This window comes from Petromyzon marinus, chromosome 63 (assembly GCF_048934315.1).
Source record: "Petromyzon marinus isolate PM22_M1 ecotype Great Lakes invasive population chromosome 63, UKy_Petmar_22M1.pri1.0, whole genome shotgun sequence".
In the NCBI taxonomy this organism is placed as follows: Eukaryota; Metazoa; Chordata; class Hyperoartia; order Petromyzontiformes; family Petromyzontidae; genus Petromyzon; species Petromyzon marinus.
Window position 1 is genome coordinate 3,315,686 of NC_133729.1, and position 24,862 is coordinate 3,340,547.

The window sequence follows — 24,862 nt, forward strand, 5'->3', positions numbered from 1 at the left end:
TTCTCCGGCTCCTCCGCCTTTTTCCCCTCCACATTCAGAAACATGCTTCTCGACTATTTGGCTGCTGCAATCGATGTCCACGTGACGGGAGGCCACTTCGTCGAGCTGTCATTCGTGATGGCCCAGGTCGCTTCTGAAAACAGAGCTCCGAAGCTCAAATGGGGCCTTACCTGATAACAAAATTGTGGATTTATTAAACGACACGGAAACGTAAACAGTGGTGAATGTTTTTTTATGTATAGAAAACACGAACTTTGAACAAATAAGAGGGCGAAAACCTCCCGGGGCAAGGCATCGACGCGTTGTTTTAAACACCGGTAGAAAAATAAATGAACTCTTATTTTAAGAGACGCAGCGTCGTTTTGTCATCTGCGCGAATAGCGGCAAAAACCACTCGCTCTGAAAGACCCCCTCTGTATAGCCGCAAGAGACTTGTCTCCGCAGTGGCATTGCTTTACTCATCACACCAGGTTCCCATCTTGAGGCTCAGTCGACCTAGGGGAAGCCCAGGACCGGTTCAGATACGTCACTGGTGTCGGCGACCACGAGCGGCAATCGAACTCGGGGCGCCGGGTACGTCGCGCAGCGTGCCAACCCGCTGCAACACCGCTTCTTCCCGTGACCACACGTTGTTGACGCACGGTGCCTCACTCCGCCGCCTTGCCCGGTACGTCATTCGTTCAATCGTCAATTATACCGAAGGATGGTTTTTTTCACCTTCTTTTGTGGCCAACGCAGCAACCTATTAGATTGAATCTATAGACATTGACTGAGCCGATCGCTGAACTTGCTGTTTTCTATCCGGCCCACGGCCCCCGCCGGCTCATGCCTCGGTGACCCGACATGCACCGGTGGGTCCCCGCCGCTCGGGAGCCGTCCTCAGGCTCGGTCCTTGCTTTGCCTCTGGAGGTGCGGAGAGCTTGTGAGCGCGCGGGGCGATGGGTCGCGAGCACTCGGGGCGATGGGTCGCGAGCACTCGGGGCGATGAGTCCGCACCGCCTGCTCGGGGTCATTGGTACCATCACTTGGCGTGGATTTACGCGCCACACATCCAGCGACAATCGTAGTGTTAATCACAAGTGATTCATAATTGGTATTTTTTTTTTTGGGGGGGGGGGGTCAGATTACGAAATTGATTTTAAAAAAATGTATTCATTACACTAAGTCACACAAAAAAATTCTGGCAAGCAGCCGGACGAGGCTGGCAGCAACTAGCGGCGAAACGTCCGGGGCAAATTGCGAAACGCCACGCGCATTGCTCTGCGGTGTGGTGGTGGCGTGCGCCGAAGCAATAACGCAACCGCGGGCGGAGGTGGGTAGGGTCGACACATGTTGACAATGTTACCCCCCCCCCGCCCCCCTCCCCCCCCCCCAAAAAAACACCCAAAAAAATAAATTATGAATCCATATAACATCGTGAGCAAAAGCTCTCACGTGTAAAGTTTCTTCACGGTGTCTCCATCGACAACAAAACACCAACAAAGTGCAAGAGGATTGAAAAAGTAACGTGTTCGACAAACCGCCCTCCAAGCGCCGTCTCTCTCCTGGGCTGGACCGGATTCAGAGCGCCTACATTTTTTGTTTAAACTCATAAGGTTCTCGGTAAATTTTACCGAATCCTACGCAGTACAGTAACATCAATAGTACCTCTACAAAGCAATGCGCCCAGTTGTTAAATATCTACATGACATAGCGAAAGCAACGGTGACTTTAAACGGGCTTGCTTTTTTCGTTCAGCCAAAGATGACCGAAGGTGCAGCAGCTTGCAGCAAACGCATCTTGACCCTGATGACTCGAGGTGGGGAGGAATGTACAATTTCTAAACGGCGATGCCTCTCGAAGCCAGGCTGCTCGGGCAGGCCGGCCAATGTTGGCGACTTTCCGGAAAGGCTGCAAACTCACGCAATAAATAATATTTTCAGAAATCCACTTCCGGATGAAGGCCTCCTCTTTGTCCGCCGCTTCGTGCAAATTAAATTAACACCTTAAATTTAATTAACTAAACGCCCATAACCAAAATATTTACAACACAGGTATCACTGCAGTTTAATTCGAATGTGCATCCACGGTGAAGTGGCGGTGAAAGGCCGGGCTTCACAGATTCATAACAGGACCCCATCAATCAATCTCCTGCCGGCCTTCGCTCTCCGCTTGCTCCTCGTACTTGCCACCACCATCGCCACCACCGTAAGCGCGGCCGCCGCCACTACCGCCACCCCCCGCACGTGCCCAGCTCCCGAGCTGTGCCGCGCTGCTGTAGACGCCGACAGGTTTTGGCAGAGCGCCGAGATGACGACGGGTGGGGGGGGGGGGTAGAAGGGCGGGCGGGGGGGGGGGGTTACCGAGCCCCCTCCATCCCCCTCTCACTACACGTCCAGCATGAGGTCCGAGAGCAAGTTGAGGTCCTTCACCGCCGGGTATTGTTGCAGCACCCGCTGCACCTTCTCCTCGTCGGCGGGGAAGATGTCCAGGAGCTGCCTGCGTAGATCCTGCAGGTCGTTTGTCGGCCGCGGAGCCTCGGCCGGCGGGCTGGGCCGCCGCCGTCCGCAGTCGTTCATGGAGTGAGAGCCCGGGAGGTCTGCGACGGTGGCGGCTGCCGCCGACGGTAAGCGGAGCGGAAAGGTTTTAGCCTGGTACGCGGCTGGGTTGTGGTGCATCAATCTGCGTGGCGAGGCAAACGTAGGGTACGCTCGTCAGCCTGTGTAGACAAACATTCCCCACCCGCCCGCCTCGTATAGCCGATACAGACTTTTGGGGCAAGCGCTGTTCGCGAGCACCCAATGAAGGCTGGCACGGCACACGAAGGGATGGGTGGGCCAGCACCAATCTCGGCCGGCTTTTTCTCCCCCTAGTGGAGGTGTTTACACATCGCACCACGTACTCGTCGAGTTGGCCGCGAGCGGGAATTGAACTCGGGCCGCCGGGTTCGTAGCACAGAGCGCGAACCGCCACAGCACCAGCTGCCCTCTACTTTGCGTGGACCGGGGGTCACTTCAAGGATGCTCCGAGGTACCTCCACGCATCCGCTTCTGCGGGGCCGTTCTCTAACGTGAAGGGTCTTCCTACACGGGGCCACCGACAGCATGAATGGGGAGCGGGCGGGGGATTACATGTAGGGGGGAATAACAAATTAAACAAAACGGTGGCCCACGCGGGTCAAAGTGCTGACAAGGCCCTCCCGTGCCGTAGACACCACCACTAGAGCTGAGACCGCGTCTCACCACCCCAACCCCCCCCCCCCCCGACGCGGAGAGATGCGAGCGAGGACCGTGGGGAGGAGACGGCGCTAGTTACCGCGTGGACTGAGGCTTGGTGAGGAACTGGTCGAGGCGGGGGCCGTGCCGGCCCAGCGGGTCGTCCGGAACCATGAAGACGTCTCCCGCGAAAGTGTACGGCAGGATCCTGCAGTCATGAAGCCACGGGGAGGTAAGCGCAGACGCACACGCGGCCGTTATAACATCGCCGTTACTTAACACCCTTGTAACATCACCGCTACCATCTCCACGACCGTTATAACGTCGACACCGCCACCATCCATCACACCGTTCTCACACTACCGCTTTTAAAACATTCCTGCGGAGGGAGCTGGTAGGAATGTTGGGTTGCTCAGTCAATGGCCAGGGTCAACAACGGCACCACCACGTGGTGTATTCCGCAAATATCCCCGACTGTGAGGGTGGGCACAAGCCGGCGTGAGTAGCACGGGGTGACCAGCCCCTCTCCACCCAGCCCCACCCCTCCCCCATTTTTGGATGCACGACGGACGGACCCAATAATCCCCTGTGGGCTGGTGTAACCAGGAGGTTCCTACCAGTATAACAACACTATCTACACCAAAGACAAAGATCCCCTGTATAACCTTAACAGACTGTTGGGGCAAGTGCTGTTAGAATGGCACACGAGGCAGTGGGTGGCCAGCACCCACGCCCGGCCGCCTTTGTCTCCCTAGTGGTGATGTGTTTACGCACCACACCAGGTACTCATTTGAGGCTGAGTCGACCTAGGGGAGGCCCAGGACCGGTTCAGATCATCGTCACTGATGTTGGCCGTGAGCAGAAATCGAACTCGGGTCGTCATATTCGTAGTGCAGCGCGCTAACCGCTACACCACCGCTCCCCCACACACCACCACCATCTACACGACCGTTATAACCAACAGAAACAAAAAAGTCTACACCGCCACCATCTCCACCATTGTTGCAACCAACACCTTGCCATCAATATTACCGTTATAAGACTATCAACACCGCCACCATCTATACCACCGTGGTAACACCACTATGAAAACCACCTCAATAAACACCTCCATTATACCACCAACACCACCACCATCAACACCACCTTTACAATGTTATTATCATTGTTATTACAACTCCACTTGTTTACACGGGAAAACCTCAGACTTTCAAAACATTTTTTGCTAGCAGGGTCCTGCCAAGGTCTTGCAGTACAGGACGATGTTGCTACACGTAATCCCAATTGAGTAATTTACAAGTAATATTTCTGCATTGGGATGTTTTGGTCAATACCTCTTGCATTATGTTTAAAATATATATACATATTTTGTCTATGGGAGTAAACCGGAGAACCCAGTGGAAACCCATGGACAACAGGGGGGAGAACACGCTCCACACAGACAGGGCCAGATTAGGGTTCTCGTAGGCCCTAAGCACATCCGTTTCGTAGGCCATCAGTGTTAACGTTCTACAGTTGATACTGCTGCTTCCCCATGTCGCTGCAGTAAAACATCGTGATTTCGGTGTCCGATAATTCGTAATTGGGGATAATTCGGCATATATATACGGTGTATTCGTAAATCCGCCACGAGCCGAATTGCCGTACCGAATGGTCCAATTACGGCATAGCAGGTGGAGGGTCGCCGCACGCCACGACCAAAACGACGACTCGGTCTGGTGGTGGTGGCGCACATCGTGAGCGTGAGTGTCGCCTTGTATTTTACCACGTTTGTGCATTCTGTGCGAGCCAACCATCTCAGAAATGTCGTCTACACCTACATCAAGAAGTAACAGAAGGGACTGAAGTGTGAATCCCTTAGTCTGCGAGATAATGTCAAAGTTTTGGATAGAAGTGATGCAGGGTGTGTGTCGATGCGTATGGTGTGTGAAGAGTTTGGAAAACAAATTTGGATTTTTCTTTTTTTATTGGGGCAGGAGGCACGGGGGAGTGCCATTGTACATAATTCGGAATATTTGATAATGCGGCAAGGCCAGAGCCCCACATATGTCGAATAAACAAGGGTTTACCGTGCTACTGCTGCTGTCAATCCCTTGTTTCGCGCGTTACTTTGTCCAGCCGCTGGATAGATGTCATTACTGATGAGTTAATTATTGGGTCTGTGCCCTAATTCAATGGGGGTACACCGTGTGCTGCAGATGAGAATATTTAATTAGAATTTATTGTTTTAAAAACAAGGTAAGCCTAAAAAATATTACGAGCGAAAAGTTCTTCAAGCCCCGGGAACCCACAAGTAGGTTTTTACTATGATCATTTTACTATGATCATACTATGATCATTTTACTATGATCATACTATGATCATTTTACTATGATCGTACTATGATCACTTTACTATGATCGTACTATGATCATTTTACTATGATCGTACTATGATCATTTTACTATGATCGTACTATGATAATTTTACTATGATAATTTTACTATGATCATTTTACTATGATAATTTAACTATGATCATTTTTCTATGATCATTTTACTATGATCATACTATGATCATTTTACTATGATCATTTTACTATGATCATACTATGATAATTTTACTATGATCATATTATGATCATTTTACTATGATCATACTATGATCATTTTACTATGATCATTTTACTATGATCATTTTACTATGATCATACTCTGATCATTTTACTATGATCATACGATGATCATTTTACTATGATCATACTATGATCATTTTACTATGATCATACTACGATCATTTCGGATGACGCAGCTTTAAAAGGATGCCGTTCATTTTCACCGATGAAACATTCAATCTTCTGAACACTGAAGATGTTATCTGAATGTTTACGTTGCTCCAAGGATGTATCTTGCCATCTTTGGCACGAATTGTGAAGGGGAGCATTGTTTTTTTGAAGCTAAAGCTGATAAAAAAAAAAACTAGCTTTGATCAACCGAGGGAGAACTACGCCGCTTTGTCCTGCCTTCCACCGCATTTCTATTGAGAAATGAGACTGCGAAAAACACCGTTTGAAGACATTATTTGCTAATTTTGCAATAAAAAAAATCTCGAAAGGTTCATCTCCGGCGTTAATTTCTCTCACCTTATGAAAAAAAACCTCTGCTGCCTCGTTGCATATACAGTGCCAATCCTTGCTATATATTAATATGTTTTTCAAGAAGAATATCTTGGCTACATTTTTTTATCATACGAAAGAATGTGTCTACATTTTTTTCGTAGGCCCTTTAGTTTTCGTAGGCCCTAACCAAAGTGCCTACTGTGCCTATTGGATAATACGGCCCCCTGCACACAGGGAAGGCGCCCGAGTCAGAAATGGAACCCAGGAGGTTCTTGCTGCGAGGCACGGTGTTACCACTGTGCCCACAGCCTGACGCGTGTTTGAGCGCACGTCAGCGTGCACGTCAACGCGCGTGGCCACAACTTACCGCTTCTTAACGATCTCCCTCCAGGCGATCGATTCCTTTGTAAACTCCCGGAAGTTGTCGTTGGTCACGATGATCCCGTCCGTGTTGTCTGCCAGGTGTAGCATGAAGCTACGAAGGTAAAGACACACACACATATACGTATGTTGAACTTCTTTCACACCGTACATAGCCAACCGTGCTAATCGGAGGTGCATATATGTGTAGTGTAATAACGCTGGCTGCTGATGGGAAAGTGGTATTAGCAGCAGGGGGCAGTACACACATCAGCAGAGGGAGTGTGAGGAGATCTAAGGAAAAGCCCATTAAGTGGTCTATCTTGAAGCCCCGGGAACCTACAAGTCGGTCCCAGAAAGAGGGCGTGGCGTGGGTGGAGCGACGCCACGCCGGGAGGATAAAAGGGGGCCTGGGGCGAGAGCTCGGGGCTCTCGCTGGAAGCGGATCCCCCCTCGCTGTGTCCGCTGTTCGTCACCTTCGTCTCGACCATCTTAGACGCCGCAAGCTAGACAGCCTGCCGACTGTCCTAGCTAGGTAGTGCCGTCAAAAGAGACGGATGTGTGACTGGCGTGTGAGCACGTAGGGTGTGTGTAGTTCCCTGACGTGCAGAATAAAAGGTGCCTTAAAAAACCCGTCTCCGAGTGAGCCACTACATATGTACGAGTCTATGTGGGGACATAAACAAGATACTCCCCTTTATAACCTTAAGAGACCGTTGGGGAAAGCGCTATTGGCGAGCAGCACCTATGAAGGCCGGCACACGAGGGGCTGGGTGGCCAGCACCACGCCCGACCGCCTTTGTCTCCACAGTGGCGATGTTTTACACACCGCACCAGGTACTCATTTGAGCACGAGTCGACCTAGGGGAGAGGTCCAGGACCGTTTAAGGTAATCGTCACTGGTGTGTTGGCCGTGAGCGGGAATCGAACTCGGGCCGCCGGGGTTTCGAGGCGCTCATGCGGTGTTGAGCGGCGGTGGCGCACCGGGACGAGGAGGCCGCTGGGCAGCCGGCGTAGGGGCACTGCCCGCGCTCTCTCACCGGTCGTCGTGCGTGGCGATCTGACGGCCCTCGAACATGCGGCACGGTGTGAACGACAGCAGCCCCAGCTCCTCAAGCTTCGTCAGCAGGTGCTGTTCTGTGTCGGAGAGGGCACGGGGAGGGGAGCGAGCAATGTGAGGACGCGCGCCCAGCGGATGTACCCACGGCACGATTACGCGTGCGTCGTATACACGACCCACAATGCACCACACACGCCCGCGCCACCCACAGTACGCCATGCGCGCCTGTCGTACACATTACCCACAATGCACCACACACCTGTCGTATACACTACCCACAATGCACTACACGCCCGTGGTATACACTACCCATAATGCACCACACGCCCGTGGTATACACTACCCACAATGCACCAAAAGTGGGTACCTTTGATGGATGGGTCCCGGCGCGTGCGGTACTGCGGCACAAAGACGGTGATGTTGCGGTGTCCGCGTTTCCAGAAGTACTCGACGCACAGTGCCATGCCCCGGCACGAGAAATAACGGTTTAGGCCGTGCCTGCTCCACACGCACACGGGCACAAACACACAGATTTAACAACGTGCAGGGAGGGCGTGTACAAAAGAATTATGCAGACCACCAACTCCAAAGAACTGAATGTGTGGCCACGTTGTCCTTTACAACCACCAACTCAAGGAGTTGAAATGTGGCCATCGCAACAGGCAGCAGTGAGACACACGCACCCACACAAAAGTCAAAGAACCCCCCATATAGCCTTGAAACAGACATTTGGGGCAAGTGTGGCTATAGAAAGCACCGAATGAAGGTCAACAGGGGGTGGGTGGCCGGCATCACACCCCCACCACCTGTCTCCCCCAGTGCTGGTTAAAAACACAACGCGCTACGTACTAATTTAAGGCCGAGTCGACCTAGGGGAAGCAACAGGACGGGTTAAGATGTTCTCCATTGCTGTTGCCCGCGAGCGGGGTGATCGAAACTCGGGTCGCCGGGTTTGTGCCGAACCAATTTTCCACCGCGCAAAGGCCAGGTTACACACAAAGGCCAGGTTACAAAGGCCAAAGCTCGAGGAGGGAGGATGATGACAAGGTCTCGCCTGACGTCTACGCCACCACCTACACCAAGCTATTTCGGCGTCAGACCAGAGAAATTCCCCCTGCAAAACAAAAAAGTACCTTAAAGAAAAAGTTCAGTCTTCAGTGAGCACTGAATCACACGCAGACAGCTGCCATCTCTCTTGCAGGAAGGAGCTGGGCGCGGGGGGAGGGGGGGGGGAGGTGGCACGGCTCGCTTTAACGACGCAAAACAGCCGCCAGCCTGGCTCAAGCACGGAGGCTTCGGGTCTTCGACCGCGAGTCGTGAAACCTGGGCAGGGGGCGGCGGCGGCGGCGGCGGCGAGGACGGAACGTGCGCGCGTTTGCGTGTCAACGCGATGTGAAACAACCACACGCGCGGCGAGTTCAGACAGATTCTCACTAGATGAGCAACCCCTCCCCCCCCCCATCTCACCCATCTCACACACTCCGCCACACCCCGTCATCCCCCCGCCCCCCCCACCAGCGGCCAACGGGGACTTTCCAGTCACGCCACCGAGCGACGACGTGCAAAACACGCACGGCCCCCTCCACCCCCTGACTACACAGCCCCCCCAGGGGATGTTTTTAGTTCCCTTATTTTTTCTCAATTTGATATGACTGACGGGGGGGGGGTGATGGGGGGGGGGTGGGGCGCAGTTGTTTTTTTTGTGCCTCCGCACGCCAGGGCCAGATTGGTGGCCACGGTGTCATGTCATCCCTTTGGCCGGAGAGTTTTTTACACCTCTGGTAATAGCGCGAGTGGCGCCAAATGTTTGTTGCAGTGTCCGAGCGGCCCATGAGTCGGAGTGTTGCAGAGCGCTACGGGGCATCAGTGGAGATGTAATCCGCCCTGGCCAGACCTGAACTACATGGGAGAGTTCACGAATTAACACCCGAGTTGAGTTTTTGCACTATTTTCGTTTCTTACTCCAGATTTTCCCTTTTGCATCACTGCTGTGCTTCGTTTTGTTTTGCTTTTCGTCGCTTCGGTAATCGGCACAGGTCACTCTTGCAAATCAGATTAATCCCTGATCTCCTTTGAGTTCTCGCCTGGTTAAACAAGACCAACCTGAAACTAGAACACGCAGGGACCCGCTGAGATCCTGAGAATTTTAGAAATGAGCCGCCGGTGACTAAACCGGGTTCTCCGCATCGAGGGTTGATGGTCTCAACCCGGTCGCCAACGACTCGCACAAAGACCCACAGACTCGCATAGAGACCCACAGACTCGAAGAGAGACCCACAGACTCGCAGAGGCCCACAGACTCGCATAGAGACCCACAGACTCGCATAGAGACCCACAGACTCGCATAGAGACCCACAGACTCGCATAGAGAGCATCAGACTCGCATAGAGAGCCACAAACTCGCACCGAGACCCAGAGACTCGCACCGAGACCCAGAGACTCGCACAGAGACCCACAGACTCGCATAGAGACCCACAGACTCGCATAGAGACCCACAGACTCGCATAGAGACCCACAGACTCGCATAGAGACCCACAGACTCGCATAGAGAGCCACAGACTCGCATAGAGAGCCACAAACTCGCACCGAGACCCAGAGACTCGCACAGAGACCCACAGACTCGCATAGAGACCCACAGACTCGCATAGAGACCCACAGACTCGCATAGAGACCCATAGACTGGGTTGTGATTAAACCGTTGTGATTTCAAGCATAGGGAGTTGATGGTCTCAACCTGGGCATCAACGACTGCAATAAACACTTAAAGTTACATTTTATTCCTCAGTTAATTTGGAAAAATCCAGATATGAGAATTGTTTTTACAAGATCAGTTTGACTGCCATATGAGGAATGTTTCTCTGTAGCAGTGCACGGGAAAGTGCGCCCCCTCTGAGTGTGTAGATAAAAATAATTGTCATTCGAGGCGAGCTCCGAAGTAATTCTGCAATACTCGTTGGTTCTTTCGGTAAAGTCACGTAGGTATAAAATAAAATAAATCACGACGTTTCGATCGCAACACAAGCGGTCGTCCTCAGGCGGAAAAAAAAATATAATCCAGCAGTGGAACTGCTGAACCAGCAGTATGGATTCCTGCAGTCACGAAAGCTTAAAAATCAAGATTAATTCTGCAGTATCACTTTCCACGGCCCGTTCTCTTAACACAGGCCAAATGCACTGCTCTCCTCCTGCAAGAGTTCAGGCAGAACACAAAACACTGGAATGACGCCGATGGAACTATTGGAACTATTATTATTGCTTCGCTTGTTTACCCAGGAAAGCCTTGCCGAGTCTCAAGACTCTTTCAGGAGGGTCCTGCCAAGTTTTCGCAGTCGGTGAGGGGGGCGGGGCGATGTTGCTGATCAAGTAATATTTCCACTGGGATGTTTGAGCGAATGGCAATGGACACTGTGTATTTCTTTGTCGCCATTGGAGGAAACTGGATAAGCCGGTAGGAAAACCCATGCTGAACAGGGGGAGAACGCTGCAAACTTCACACGCGGAAAGGCGCCCGAGTTTGGAATTTTACTGAATATTGATGTCAAACTACACGAGTATTGCCACTGCTGCCACCCTGCAGCCCCAGTGAAGTTGTTTTGTTCATGACCAACCCGCCCACACAGCGACTTGCTCAGACTATTCGTAAATAAAGGGTTTTCTTGGGGTTAGATCACGTAAATATAAATGTGTCGTTAACCGACCACCGACCCGGCACAACCAATTTGTAAGGTTTGTCACGTAAACGTGCCAATTAGTTACTACTACGGCACACCGGTGTATTGGAGAGTAAACCCACAACGTTTCCAATTTGAATACATGACGTTTCGCTGGTAATTTATAAGTAGCTCCATCAGCCAATTTTTCAAGATGACGTCCTCACTACCGGTGACGAAAGCCTACGTGGTGATTAAACCGACTTGCCCAGACGTCAAACACGACGCTCCTCCAAACCCGCAAACAGCGAGCGACAGAACAGAGACACTCGGTCGCCCTCCATTCGCGTCGAGCGACGAGGCCTGCTGAGATCGTCTGAAGCCTGGCAGGCACTGGGAATGCGCGACCCATTCACGGGGACGTGGGCGACTTCCTCTCAAAAGGCCTCCGTTGTATTTTGCGCGAGACGTAGAACGTGCGCTTTCGCACGTTGTATCGCGAGACATAGCAGGCCCGGGTGTGCGCTGTGAAGAATGGGGCCACACTGCCCCGAAACATCGACAATTATATTTACCTTTCGAGGCCACAACGTTGTTGACGAAGGTGTCGCGTTCTTTGTGCGAGTGTGCTTTGTGTACTACTGCCAATATAGCTGCAGCAACACCAAAGCATATTTTTATTGTCATTATAAGTTTGCGAGATCACACGTATTTATATTTCCCACAACGCATCTTGTGAACCAGCAAAAGGCCACATTCCTTTCTTAGGAAACGCAGAAGGCTCGTGATCTTTAAACGGAAGAGTCTTATAATTGGCGACATTCTTGGACAACGGCCCTCCGTCACAGCATTCTCGGGAGGTGAGAGAGGTAGAGTTATTGTGGTAGTTTTTGTTTAGTTGTTAAATCTAGATTTGAAGTTTTCGTGACTGCAGGAATCCATACTCTTTGGTTCTTTCGGTAAAGTCACGTGGGCAGAGAAATACAAAAATAAATCGAGACGTTTCGATCGCAGCACACAAGCAATCGTGATCAGGTAGAAAGATGCAGCAGCAGAAGTAGAACTGCTGTTTCTTTCTACCTGATGACGATTGCTTGGGTTGCGATCGAAACGTCGCGATTTATTATTACACACTTTTACTTATCTTCAACTCTGTCTGTTGTATCTTCAACTCTGTCTGCTGTCGTATCCTCAGTTTCATTTATTTTTACACGCTTTTATTATTTAACACACTCCGTCTGTTGCCGTATCCTCTAAAAATCTTGTAACTCAATTTTAACCCACTTCCCAATGTCGTATCGACTGCAAACTTGGTATACTTATGTCACACTGATGACAATACTATATTCTATCATTAACAATTAAAAATATATATATTTTTAAGCAATCTTTTCTATATGTTATGTTTCGGCTTGGGTCTAATTGTCCACGCTCAACTGACGTTGGCTGTAAATCACCACGGCCCCTTACGTTGTGGCAAGCTTCGGGGCCACTTCCTGGAGTCGTGGAGTTCTGCCATTACTAGTACGGTACATTTCATTAAAGCGTGTTTTTGAAAAAGTATTTTTAAATATTACTTATTTATTTTTCTACCTACGTCACTTTATTGAAATAACTAAAGAGTATAGTCGTTAACTGTGCTTTTGTGGCCCACTGCCAACGCAGAAGCATCATCACCACCAAATAACGTGTTCAGTTTACAGTGGAGACAGGAGTGCCGAGTCACAAAGCTTACGTGTGCGGCTGACGGGCAGATTCTGTAAGAACCAAGTGCCCTTCACTGTTTCAGATCCATTTAGACATTCCAGCCAGTGGTGGGCTGCATATCCCACGCGGCGCGTCACTTGCACAGCGACTCGACGCGAGGGAAACTACAGAGCCGCTGCTGCTGCGAGGTACCCGACGAGTTACGCCTTTCAGGCCGGGCCGACACAAGACCCCCCAACTTATCACTCACCGCGTCGCGTAAAACGCACCGCGGCTCTCCACAAAAACCCCCCCAAACCGATCCCCCCATGGTCTCCTGATTCCGCTCAGTGTCACCGCATTTCCCAGGCACACGGCGGATTCCGACGTCGCCGGCGAATCGTCACGATTTAAAAACAAAAAAATGACCTTCTGTTGCGGTGCCTCGAAGTGGCTGTACGCATGCACGTGGAACTTCTTTGGCACCGTACGTAGCCAAGGGTTGCCGCGGACTACGGGGGCGAGTACAGACGTACGCACGCACGCGCTCCAACCCCATCGCGGAATGAAACCTCTCCACAAACCGTACCTTGAAACGCCCCCCCCACCAACCCAAGGTGCTCTGCAAATCGGGAACGGGGAGGGGGGAATTCTCCCCATTCCCTGCCCCTCCAGCCCCAAAAAACACAACTTAAGATACTAAGGACAAAGCACACAGGAAGATCACATGTCCACGGCTCCAGTCATCGTCGTGTACGAGTGCGTTTTGCTGTGTTAAGGAAGCGCAAGCCGTGCATTCGCGTGCTTCTGTCGCGTTAAAAAAAAAACGCCTCCCCGCGCGGCAACCGCGGATTTCTCGCCTAGCGCACGGCTTTTCAGACCGCTGCCCCTAATCGCGAAGTCATTGCGGCTTGCGTTTGACTGCACACGGAAGCACTCGGCTCTGCAATTGGGTGTAAAGGGCAACGGTAAAGTTTTTTGGGAAATTCCAGTCTAAATTTACCGCGTGGGCGTGCCCCAGCGCCACTGCAAGTGCCCCTGTAAAACCTCGCCATTTGTTTGAATTCACAAAGGCCTGGTGAATGGAGCCCACTGGGGGGGGTGACTGAAGTGTGCCCTACAACCCACCACAAGCCCAGTGGCCCACTCAGTTTCACTCTCTTTGGCGGCGATACAGTTACGTGTAGGAGCGTGTATCGCCATTGCAAGCAGCCTTTTGTAGTAATGGCTTGACTTGTATATTAATGTCTTGCCGCATGCCAATGGCTTGCCTTGTATTAGTGGCTTGCATCTTAGTAATGGCTTGCCTTGTGTATTGATGGCTTGCCTCTTAGTAGAGTTGATGGGATCGCGTAGATTTGTGAAAACCCGCAGGTCCGCGAGGTGGCCCAAAACGTGGTGGTGCGACAATGTGAAGTCGTGAATTCGTCTTGTACAGTCTGACTGGTTGACCACTAGCCGCACACTACTGGAGAGTTTTCCATTTGTACATCAGGAATCCGCATCTGCCACGGTTTGTGCAGTGGATGCGATTTTCACCGATAGCCCTCCACGACCCGACAGAGCCAATCAAATCAAGTTGTCACGTGGGCAAATGTGACAACTTGATTTGGTTTATTAGAAATGTTGAAAAGTCCCAGCAAAGTTTGATCATTTAGTTCCACGACGATTCGCTGGAGATTACAACCAGCATTATCTGGTGTGAACTAAAGCTCGGCTCTGGCGTGGCCCGTTGCTTCGCCGTGTTGCTTTCAGGCCGAGTCAACCTAGCAGAGAGACACAACGGGTACCAAGGCCTAGTTCAAGCGTCGGAGGTTATGGCAGGAGAGCGGAGAACTTGGAGGAAACCCATGCAGAGCAGGGAGAGAGAACACGCAAGCTGGACACAGAGAGGACACCCGAGTCGGGAATCGAACCCAGGGGTCTCTTGTTGTGAGGCATGAGCGTTACCGTCACACCACCACCCTGCCGCCCGATCGTAGTTGCGCAGTAAGTGCTTCGCGTTCGTGAACGTAGTCTTTGTCAAAGCTCTCCGTGTCTTTGTTTCCTCCTCCTCCATGTCCTTTTCTCATCCCACATTTTGCCACGCTTCCAAGGTATGCGGGCGGACCCTTGTCCCTCGTTTGACAGCCCGTCAAGCGTAACACGAACGGTGTTCATACAAGAATCGAACAAAAGGTAATAACTCTCGGCACAGACACCAGCGGCAAGCGGCGGCAATAACCGTCACCTTGGCCCCAGTGGTGACCCCGCCTGCGTGACCTCGGCTGGGAAATTTTCTCAAGGCCTCGCCCGGGGAAAACGTGACGCAGCCGAGGCTTGCCAGCGAGCCCTTAGTCACACACGACGGACGTGAGCGAGCCCCTGCGATTATGAGCCTCGTTGACGCGTCCGTGACGTCGCCCGGTAGGATTGGCAAGTACCCGAGCGGCTTTGTCTTGCCGTGGATTAGCGGCGCGCAATTTCTCGAATGACGACTGTCGGCAAATTTATCCCGCGGGCGAGTGACTCACCTGCGCGACACACAACGTCTGCACGTGGTGACGGAACAGACGGCACTTCCTCGCTGCCCACGAGCCAAGGCTCTGTTTAATAATTACAACAAAAAAACCGTGGTAAAATTTCGTGCGCAACTGTTGTGCAAGTTAGGGAAGTGCCTTCTATTTCTGTCACTCAGTCGGATTTTCCCCATCCACGTTGTGCTGCGAAGTCCACTCACTATTTAGAAAATGTATCCTGCCCCGTGACAAAGATGAATATGTATTTAAGTGTGATGGTGGTGATGACGACGACACCGATTCTTGATGATATCACAGTCTGTGACGTGTATGTGTATATATGTGTACGTTGAACTTCTTTCGCACCGTACGTAGCCAACCGTGCTGATCAGAGGTGCGGGGGAGGGGTCAAGGACAAGAGCGTGTAAATAAACCCGAGCGAGGTGCTTTTTGTTATTAAGGAGGGGAATTTCTGCTGCTCGATGCGAGTGTTACGTCTGCAACAGGAAAGTCACAAAACTCGCCCGACGACAATAGCTCAGAAAGGCCGCCCCCCCTTTGACGACGACTTGCACGACGGTGCCCGCGTCCCCGCGCCCCCCCCCCCCCCCCCCCCCCCCCGCTAAACCGAACGCGCGAGATCGCACTCACGCCATGGCGACGTTGCTCCCGTCCACGATCACGTGACGCACGTATTCCTTGCCGGGCTCGCTCGGCAGGTACAGCTTGTATGGCTTGGACAGCCCCAGCAGGAAGAGCTCAGTCGGCCGCAGGTTGCTGCTGGAGCCGGTGGTAGTGTCGGCGGCGGCGGTGGTGGTGGTGGCGGCCGCTACTCGGCTGCTGCTGTGAAGTCGTTACGAACATCGATGAGAAACTGGAACTGCGAGCGGACTCGGTCGGTGTGACAGCGCAACCCCCCCACCGGCGATTCAAGCGATCGCCATGATCCGAGGGCTGCGGTGTGGTTTCGAAATGCAACGCTTTTCTGTTTCCCTTTTTTTACCGCCTGGTTTGCGCCGGAGTTTTTGCCCGTCTCAGTTTTAGTTTAGTTCCCCCCCACACCCCCCCGCGGCATAAATCTGACATTATCCCATCCTTCATACAACAATCCGTGGAAAATATCAATAGCCAATTCTGGCGCGCATCACTTGACGGGTGCATTGCGAGGGCACCAGCTGACATTTAATCGACTCGTCGCATCTTGCCCCGCAAGCAAACGCCGTCCAAACATCGAGTCGTGAAACTGCAAATTGCGTGTTGGGGGGGGGGGGGGGGGGCTAAGGCTTAACCACTGCTCAGATTCACGGCCACGCCGGCCCCCACCTGCCCACCTGCCCGAGACGGCGCACTCCTGGCGGGGGCCCGGCTGCTCCACGTGCCACTTTGCCGCCTCCTTCCCTGCCGCGCCGTCGGCAGGCCCGCAGACGTGCGGAACGTCCTTCGCGTTGTCCGAGATGACGATGCAGTTCATTTTGTCGGGGCGTGCGCTCGCTGCCGGTGGAGGCGCGCCCGTTCCGTCCGTCTCCAGATCGTCCGCCTCGGCGCTGGGCAAACGGGCGCGCTGTAATGACGACGAGGACGACGAGCCGCCCCGCGGGAGCCCCGCGGCGCCGTTCACGGGGCCGCCGCGCGCCGCTTCCTCTCCGCCGTGGGAACGCGAGAGGCTCACCTCCGGGGCCGGCTTCTTCCTCAACGCCTGAGCTGCGGCTCTGTCGGCGTGGGAGCAAACGCCCCGGGAGAAGACGCGCGTCAACGCCCCCGTGGGACCGCCCTGGCGCTCGCGTCGCTGCTCCGTGCGCGCGCTCTCGGCGCCCGGCTCCGCCGCCGTGGGTGCCGCTCGCTTGCCCATGCGGTGCAGCTCGTTGAGGACGCTGCGCGGGTCGGTGCCCACAGCTCGGCACACATCGCCCACCTCGTCGCGCGTGTATCCCAGGCTCATGGCCGCCTCCACGACCCAATGCGTCGCGTACGAGCCCTCTTGCGAATCCTCCCAGCCGGCCTCCTCGCTGCCGGCCCGCTCGTCCGCCGTCGGCGTGACCAAGGTGGCCTTCTCCTGGAGGCGATCGAGGATTTCCGAGGCCTCGGTCTGCTGCCCCATCTCCAACACGATGCTCCGCACCAACTCCGGATCATAGCCCATGGTGCTGAAGAAATTCACGAGGTACTTGAGCTCCCTCTCCGGCTCCGGCGTCGCCGGCGCAGCGGCGGTCGCTTCCTCGCGGCCGCGGCACCTGAAGCCCTCCTCCTCGCTGAGCCTGCGGGACGACGGCACGTTGGCGGGCGAGTGCTTCTTCATCTGGCCGGAAACCGTGGACTCGCTGTCCGAGGTTTTCCGTTTGACCGACGGATTTTTGACTCTCTCAAAGGGCTTGCCTGCACATTCCTCCGACTCCTCCGCCTCGGGTGTCTCCGCCTCGGCCTTGCCAAGCGCACTGGTGAAGCTGGAACTCAGCTCGGTCACGGGGCTGTCATTCTCCTCCCTCGACAGGCCCTCCCTGCCCTTACCATATGTCCTCTGTCCCTCGGTCGGCATCCTTACACGGATTCTATTGCCGCCGCTGCCGCCGGGCGCTTCCGTCGCCTCCGCCCCTCGGGCCGACAGCACGAAGGGCCCACGAGTCCGATCGGGCGGTCCTCGCGAGAAACTGGCGTGGGCCCCCACCGCGTCGAGCAGCTCAAGGAGGTCCCGCTTGATGATCAGGGGCAGCAGCAGCAACTCGGTGCCGTATTTGCCGCCGTCTTCCTCCACCAGGCGGTTGAAGCGACGCTTGGCGAGCGAGTCGGCCTCCCCCGGCGCAGTGGTGGCGGCGGCGCCGCGCCCCGCCGCGTCCGTCTCACGGCAGCAGTCGCAGAAGTGCTGCACGCGAGTCTGTGCCAGAAGCACGGCCTCGGTGCCTCCCCGGATGGTCAGGCGGCCCTCGCCGGTGACGCTCACGTCGGCGCGGCTGTCCCACACGAGGGCGCGCAGGAACCGGCCGGCGAGGCCCTCGTACACGCACTGCAGGCCCGGCGGGAAGCGCTGCTCCACCTGCAGGCCCTCGCCGCACAGCCCCACCACGAACTCCTGCGGGCGTGGCAGAGCCGACGTCAAGCGCACGGCACGCACGGGGGACGACACGCACGAAGCAAACCACACAGCACGACGCACACAATCCACACGGTACATACGGCACGCAACACACACGGCATGTGCAGCACGCATGACGCGCACAGTACACATGGTTCACAGAGCACACAACATACACGACACGCACGGCACCCACAGTGTGCTGCACACAGAGTTTGCGGGCATGCAAGCGGTGAGCACAACACACAAGGCAGAGTGCGGCAACGGTGACAATGAGCCTGTGAGATGATGGGCTTAGTTGTAGAACTAAGAGCTGGGCGCTAACTACTCTGCCACCGCTCCTCCACACTTGAGGGAGGTGGAAAAGGTAGTTCCTGGGTAAATCATTAAATGAGCAAAGATCGGCAAATATCACGGACGGCAAAACAAAAAAAAATCACCCAAAATTCAGAACACGCCCCCAACATACGAAAGCGTGCACCGCCACGCATAATACACACACCGCAGTAGCAGCAGCCGCAGCTACACGCGTGGTGGTGGCGGCGGCGGCGACGATGGTGGGGGTTTTGGTTTCTGCTTCACGCCGCCAAAAAACAGTGGCACCCGCCGTGAATGAACCCAATGCGTTTCCCACAACACGACCACGCCGTCTCGCAGCGTTCACCCCCCTTTTATGGTCATTTTCCACATTCGCAAAACTGACGCACGGCCGGCCAGCCAGCCGGCCGCAGCCCCCGCACAGGGGAAAAGTCCCCGTTGCTTTGTAGTTAGCCACAGAAACCCAACTATAGAAGTCCACTCGCTTTAAATACCAAATTGTGAATTAAAATTAGCAAGCCGGCCGGGCCGTATGAATGAACCCTCGTACCGACTCGGGCACCCGACACGTAGGCCTGCCTCTCTCCAATCTAACCAAATGTCCGAGCGTTTTTTTTCTTGTAATACTAACACAGATTCTCAAAGGAGAAACTCCAGGCGTTCTCACGGTAAAAAATTACTTCAGCCACTTGACCCTCTACTCCTGGACTAAGGGACACCCAAAGCCATGTCAGATCGTGGTGGTCGTTTGAGCGTACTTCACCCACACACGTCACTGGCTCCCGCCGACGTTTGCGCCATCGCTGGCGATCGGAACCCAACTCGAGTGTGGGCTCGCTTAACGACCTTGTGCCACCCCGCCGCGCGCCACCCATTCTTGCCGTGCGGGGTCAATTATTTGGCGAAAAATTATTTGGCGGATGCCAGTGGTCACCTTGGCACGCTGCACGTTCTCCAGAGATTTTCCCGTGAGCTTGACCCAGGAGAAGTTGTCCCCCACCGTGGTCACGAGGGTCATGCACACGAAGAAGATCTGCTGTAGATTCTGCTCTGCGTTGTTAACCAGGGCCTCCCTACTGGCAGGCACCGTGAACTCCTCCACGTAGTCGCCATCGCTGCCTCTGTTGCTGCCACCACCGCCATGCTGCACCGCGGTTCGCATCCTAGAAAGAACAGGAGAGCGTCCGTGAAACACGGGGCCAGGCTCCACGAATGTGGGCAAACCTCAGCCATAACATCAACAACAGCTACAACAACAACCGCCATTAGCCATTAGGTAGCGGTGACGTTACCACGGCGCTTGCGCCGGCCTAGGTACTCTGATTTATGCGTGAAGAGTCAAAAGAATCGCTGGTAGGTCATGGGACAGACCCAGCAGGTGCCACGTGGATTGGTTGATCGATTTGAAATGAGACAGAAATAAGTCAGTGGTTTGACAAAGTTCAGGAAATTGAAGGCGCACCCTATTCACCATCCCGGCGTGGAAGAGAGAAAAGGTCACACAGTTCGGCCTGGCATGTCCCAACCAACACCGCGGCATTGCTAGGCGAATTTCTCCGTGTCCCTTATAAATATCAACGTTCATCCTACAAAGTCTCATCAAAAGGGAGAAACACAAAATAAGGCGGGGTTTTTTGGGCCCAAATTGAAACTGCCGCATGGACCTGCAAATTCGAATTTCCCTGCACAAGAAGAATACGGAGCAAGCCATGTGGGGGTTTGACAGCTCCATGTGCACATCCCCGAACACACGAATCAAGTCCTGGGCCAACACGCAGACGCCGTCGGCTGCAGTGAAGCCCGTCGGGCGTCTGAGGCAAAAGCGCTTTAGAGCTTATCGGGATTGTTGCTCCGGCGTAAGGGGAAATATTCTTGATTCGGTGAACGACAAAAAACCCAACTCCGCTTTTACACGTCGGATGGCGAAAAATAAACACAACAGCAACACGGGACATCCATCATACCACGTTACCTTGAGGCCTGTGTGTAACTAAGTTAACACACTAGTTCTATCTCACTGTTTAGATATAACAGGTTACCTTGAGGCCTGTGTGTTACTAAATTAACACACTAGTTCTATCTCACTTTAGATATAACAGGTTACCTTGAGGCCTGTGTGTTACTAAGTTAACACACTAGTTTTATCTCACTGTTTAGATATAACAGGTTACCTTGAGGCCTGTGTCACTAAATTAACACACTAGTTCTATCTCACTTTAGATATAACAGGTTACCTTGAGGCCTGTGTGTTACTAAGTTAACACACTAGTTTTATCTCACTGTTTAGATATAACAGGTTACCTTGAGGCCTGTGTGTAACTAAGTTAACACACTAGTTCTATCTCACTGTTTAGATATAACAGGTTACCTTGAGGCCTGTGTGTAACTAAGTTAACACACTAGTTCTATCTCACTGTTTAGATATAACAGGTTACCTTGAGGCCTGTGTGTAACTAAGTTAACACACTAGTTCTATCTCACTGTGTAGATATAACAGGTTACCTTGAGGCCTCTGTGTAACTAAGTTAACACACTAGTTCTATCTCACTGTTTAGATGTAACAGGTTACCTTGAGCCCTGTGTGTAACTAAGTTAACACAATAGTTATATCTCACTGTTTAGATATAACAGGTTACCTTGAGGCCTGTGTGTTACTAAGTTAACACATTAGTTCTAGCTCACTGTTTAGATCTAACAGGTTACCTTGAGGCCTGTGTGTTACTTAGTTAACACAATAGTTGTATCTCACTGTTTAGATATAACAGGTTACCTTGAGGCCTGTGTTACTAAGTTAACACCCAAGTTCTATCTCACTGTTTAGATATAACAGGTTACCTTGAGGCCTGTGTGTAACTAAGTTAACACACTAGTTCTATCTCACTGTGTAGATATAACAGGTTACCTTGAGGCCTGTGTGTAACTAAGCTAACACACTAATTATATCTCACTGTTTAGATATAACAGGTTACCTTGAGGCCTGTGTGTAACTAAGCTAACACACTAGTTATATCTCACTGTATAGATATAACAGGTTACCTTGAGGCCTGTGTGTAATTAAGTTAACACACTAGTTCTATCTCACTGTGTAGATATAACAGGTTACCTTGAGGCCTGTGTGTAACTAAATTAACACACTAGTTCTATCTCACTGTATAGATATAACAGGTTACCACGAGGCCTGTGTGTAACTAAGTTAACACACTAGTTCTACCTCACTGTTTAGATATAACAGGTTACCTTGAGGCCTGTGTGTTACTAAGTTAACACACTAGTTCTATCTCACTGTATAGATATAACAAGTTACCTTGAGGCCTGTGTGTTACTAAATTAACACACTAGTTCTATCTCACTGTGTAGATATAACAGGTTACCACGAGGTCTGTGTGTAACTAAGTTAACACACTAGTTCTATCTCACTGTGTAGATATAACAGGTTACCTTGAGGCCTGTGTGTAACTAAGTCAACACACTAGTTCTATCTCACTATAGATATAACAGGTTACCTTGAGGCCTGTGTGTAACTAAGTTAACACACTAGTTCTACCTCGCCGTTTAGATGTAACAGGTTACCACGAGGCCTGTGTGTAACTAAGTGAACACGTGAACGTATAACAGATTAACCCGATCACGCTATAACTCAACACGTTACCACCTCGGGTTAACATTGATGTCGGTGTAACTCGTAGCAGGTTACCAGGTTACCTTATCAGAGCCCGCTGTGTAAGGGTTAAAACAACAACACTGTGATGATGATAACGACGACGATAGTGAGAACTCACCCGCCATCTCTGTTCGCCATGGTACAATCAAAGCGACGTTTTCGCGACGATGATGATGGTGGTGATGATGATGTTGGTGGTGATGATGGTAGGGGATGTGTGTGTGTGGTAGTGATGATGGTGTGCAATGTGTGTGTTTGTGTGTGGTGGTGATGGTGTGGGATGTGTGTGTGTGTGACCACAGCGAAGGATGGCGATGCGAGCAGGAGGGAGGGGGAGGGGCGAATGGAGGCGGAGCCGTGGGCGGGGCCAGGGCGGTGACGTGTTGGGAATTTCCCGCACGTGACACCGCAGCGGCTGGGCGCGTGTGATGTGTTGTGCGTGTTACACAGTTTTCACAGTGGTTTTCATAGTGGTTTTCATTTGTTTGGTTATAGCGTCCTGTGAGACATTCGGCTCTTGAATCGGGTGCAACCGCAACAAACAAAAAACACAAAAACAAGAAAAACATCTTAAAGTGACTTTGTGTGCATGTGCAAACAGAAAATCCAGGAAAAAAACAGCAAAATATTCCTGAAAAAAGCACCGTGTACACTACCAACGCTGTGCAAAAAAATCCCAGTGGTATGCAAGTCAAACAACAACAACAAGAAAACAAAGATTAAGGCCATCAGTCTAACTCCGTACTACAATAAACAAAAACATGGCCAAACCAAAAACACTTTTAGAACAGTGTCACACACAATGTTATAACACTGTGGTGTTATGTTATAAAGGGAACCTAATTAAAAAAAAACACGTCAATATTATAACACATACATTTTTCAACTCGCATAGTAAAGCAATTGTAATTTTTTTTTCATTTGCTATACAGCCAGATAGTACGACAAATCGCTAACCTTAAACACCCGGTCGTTCGCAAAGTCGAAGGCGGTATAGTACTATAGTAATAGTTTTTCAAGTTTCATTTATTAGGTATAGCCCTGTGAGCCATGCGGCTCTTAAGTCGGGTGCAACCGCAACAAACAACATTTGAACACAGAACATCTAAAAAGCGACAACTCGTAACAGAAACATTCTGGAATAAACCAGCAAAATATTCCACTGTTGTATATATAGGTGTTATGAAAATTGATGAAAATAATAAAAATGAAATGAAACTTGGAATTTGCATAATTTACCCGAAATTATGTTAATTACCATAAATTATGCTGATTCGAGAGATAATCGTATTAATTTATGCGAGTGGGCGTGGTTATGATAATGTAGGTCGTTATAGATTATCAGGTCGAGCCTCGGTGACGAGGATTGTGTTATGAATTGGAATAACGCAATTAATCGTATGCAGTGACGCAGGCGTTGTGAGCGTGAATGAGAGAGAGAGCCGGTTCGACTCTGCTCTTTAATTCCGTATTATCGATAAGGATACGATTACTCTCGATTGAACATTATGAATTATGTGTGTTATGGATTATGTGTGGTGATAGTGTGCTTATGATAGGTCCCCAGGATTCAGATCTCATACGCAGAACAATATTATGCAGAATTTCAGGAAGAATCACACACAAACCTTCTGCTTTAATCAATTTTATTTTCTAGCTAACTTTAATTTTTGGATAATATGGAAACTCAATCTCGGGATTTTGGAATTTCAACACAGCGTTAACATGATACCATCACGATTGCGTTGTTTCACCTCGATAGCGGCACCTGTGGTTAATTCCCGACGCGTAACGCAATCAATCGGTTGTTGAGAGAGAGATTAAACATGCATAACTATTCTATCAAACCTTAACTCTATTATATGCGAATTTGTATACTTGAATTATTACACAAGACGGCACTCGGTCTTTGATTCGTATCCAATCCTTAACACATTCTGATATGCGAAATTATTATGCTTGAAATCGTCAGCACAGTACCACGGCGATGTTCGTTCATTGATTCATCAACGATTATGCAATTAAAGCGTTCGACTGAAATAATTCTGATTGCGTCATCAACGTAACTCAATGGGTGGAGATGTTTTTCGTTATCAGCTAATAGTTGACGCAGTTATCATGAGTCTTGTATGTTTAATGGGAGCGTTGTTGATTTCTTGCGTTGAGCAAACGCCTCGGTTGATTTCCTTATCAAAAAAAATGTTTGTTCGTTGTGTAGCGGTGGGGGAGTGAGGAGGGGGGGAGAGTGTGGGGGAGGGGCATACGAACGAC

At 51.4% G+C, this 24,862-nt stretch overlaps 1 protein-coding gene across 2 annotated transcripts; it reads right to left on the reverse strand.

Annotated features, from left to right (window-relative positions):
* Positions 1 to 215: 215 nt before the first annotated feature.
* Positions 216 to 22,947, reverse strand: N4BP1 (NEDD4 binding protein 1). Of its 2 annotated transcripts, none has more exons than XM_032977439.2 (9): positions 22,710 to 22,947; positions 19,865 to 20,093; positions 16,877 to 18,609; positions 16,197 to 16,385; positions 8,079 to 8,209; positions 7,692 to 7,788; positions 6,659 to 6,766; positions 3,295 to 3,402; positions 216 to 2,661 (listed from the first exon to the last, which is right to left on the reverse strand). In XM_032977439.2, the coding sequence occupies exons 1-9, from the start codon at positions 22,727 to 22,729 to the stop codon at positions 2,367 to 2,369; spliced, it is 2,910 nt and encodes a 969-aa protein (XP_032833330.2). In that variant the 5' UTR covers positions 22,730 to 22,947; the 3' UTR covers positions 216 to 2,366. The 2 variants fall into 2 exon arrangements, with proteins under 2 accessions (XP_032833330.2, XP_032833328.2); XM_032977437.2 differs by having other exon boundaries at positions 16,197 to 16,388.
* Between the last annotated feature and the right edge of the window lie 1,915 nt (positions 22,948 to 24,862).

Excerpts from the sequence above, each read along its gene's own strand:
- N4BP1 (XM_032977437.2), bottom strand. The coding sequence starts at position 22,729 with ATGGCGAACAGAGATGGCGG. Across the intron at positions 18,610-19,864 it reads AGAACGTGCAGCGTGCCAAG|GAGTTCGTGGTGGGGCTGTG; the intron begins GTGACCACTGGC and ends CCACGCCCGCAG. Across the intron at positions 16,389-16,876 it reads GAGTGCGCCGTCTCGGGCAG|CAGCAGCCGAGTAGCGGCCG; the intron begins GTGGGCAGGTGG and ends ACGACTTCACAG.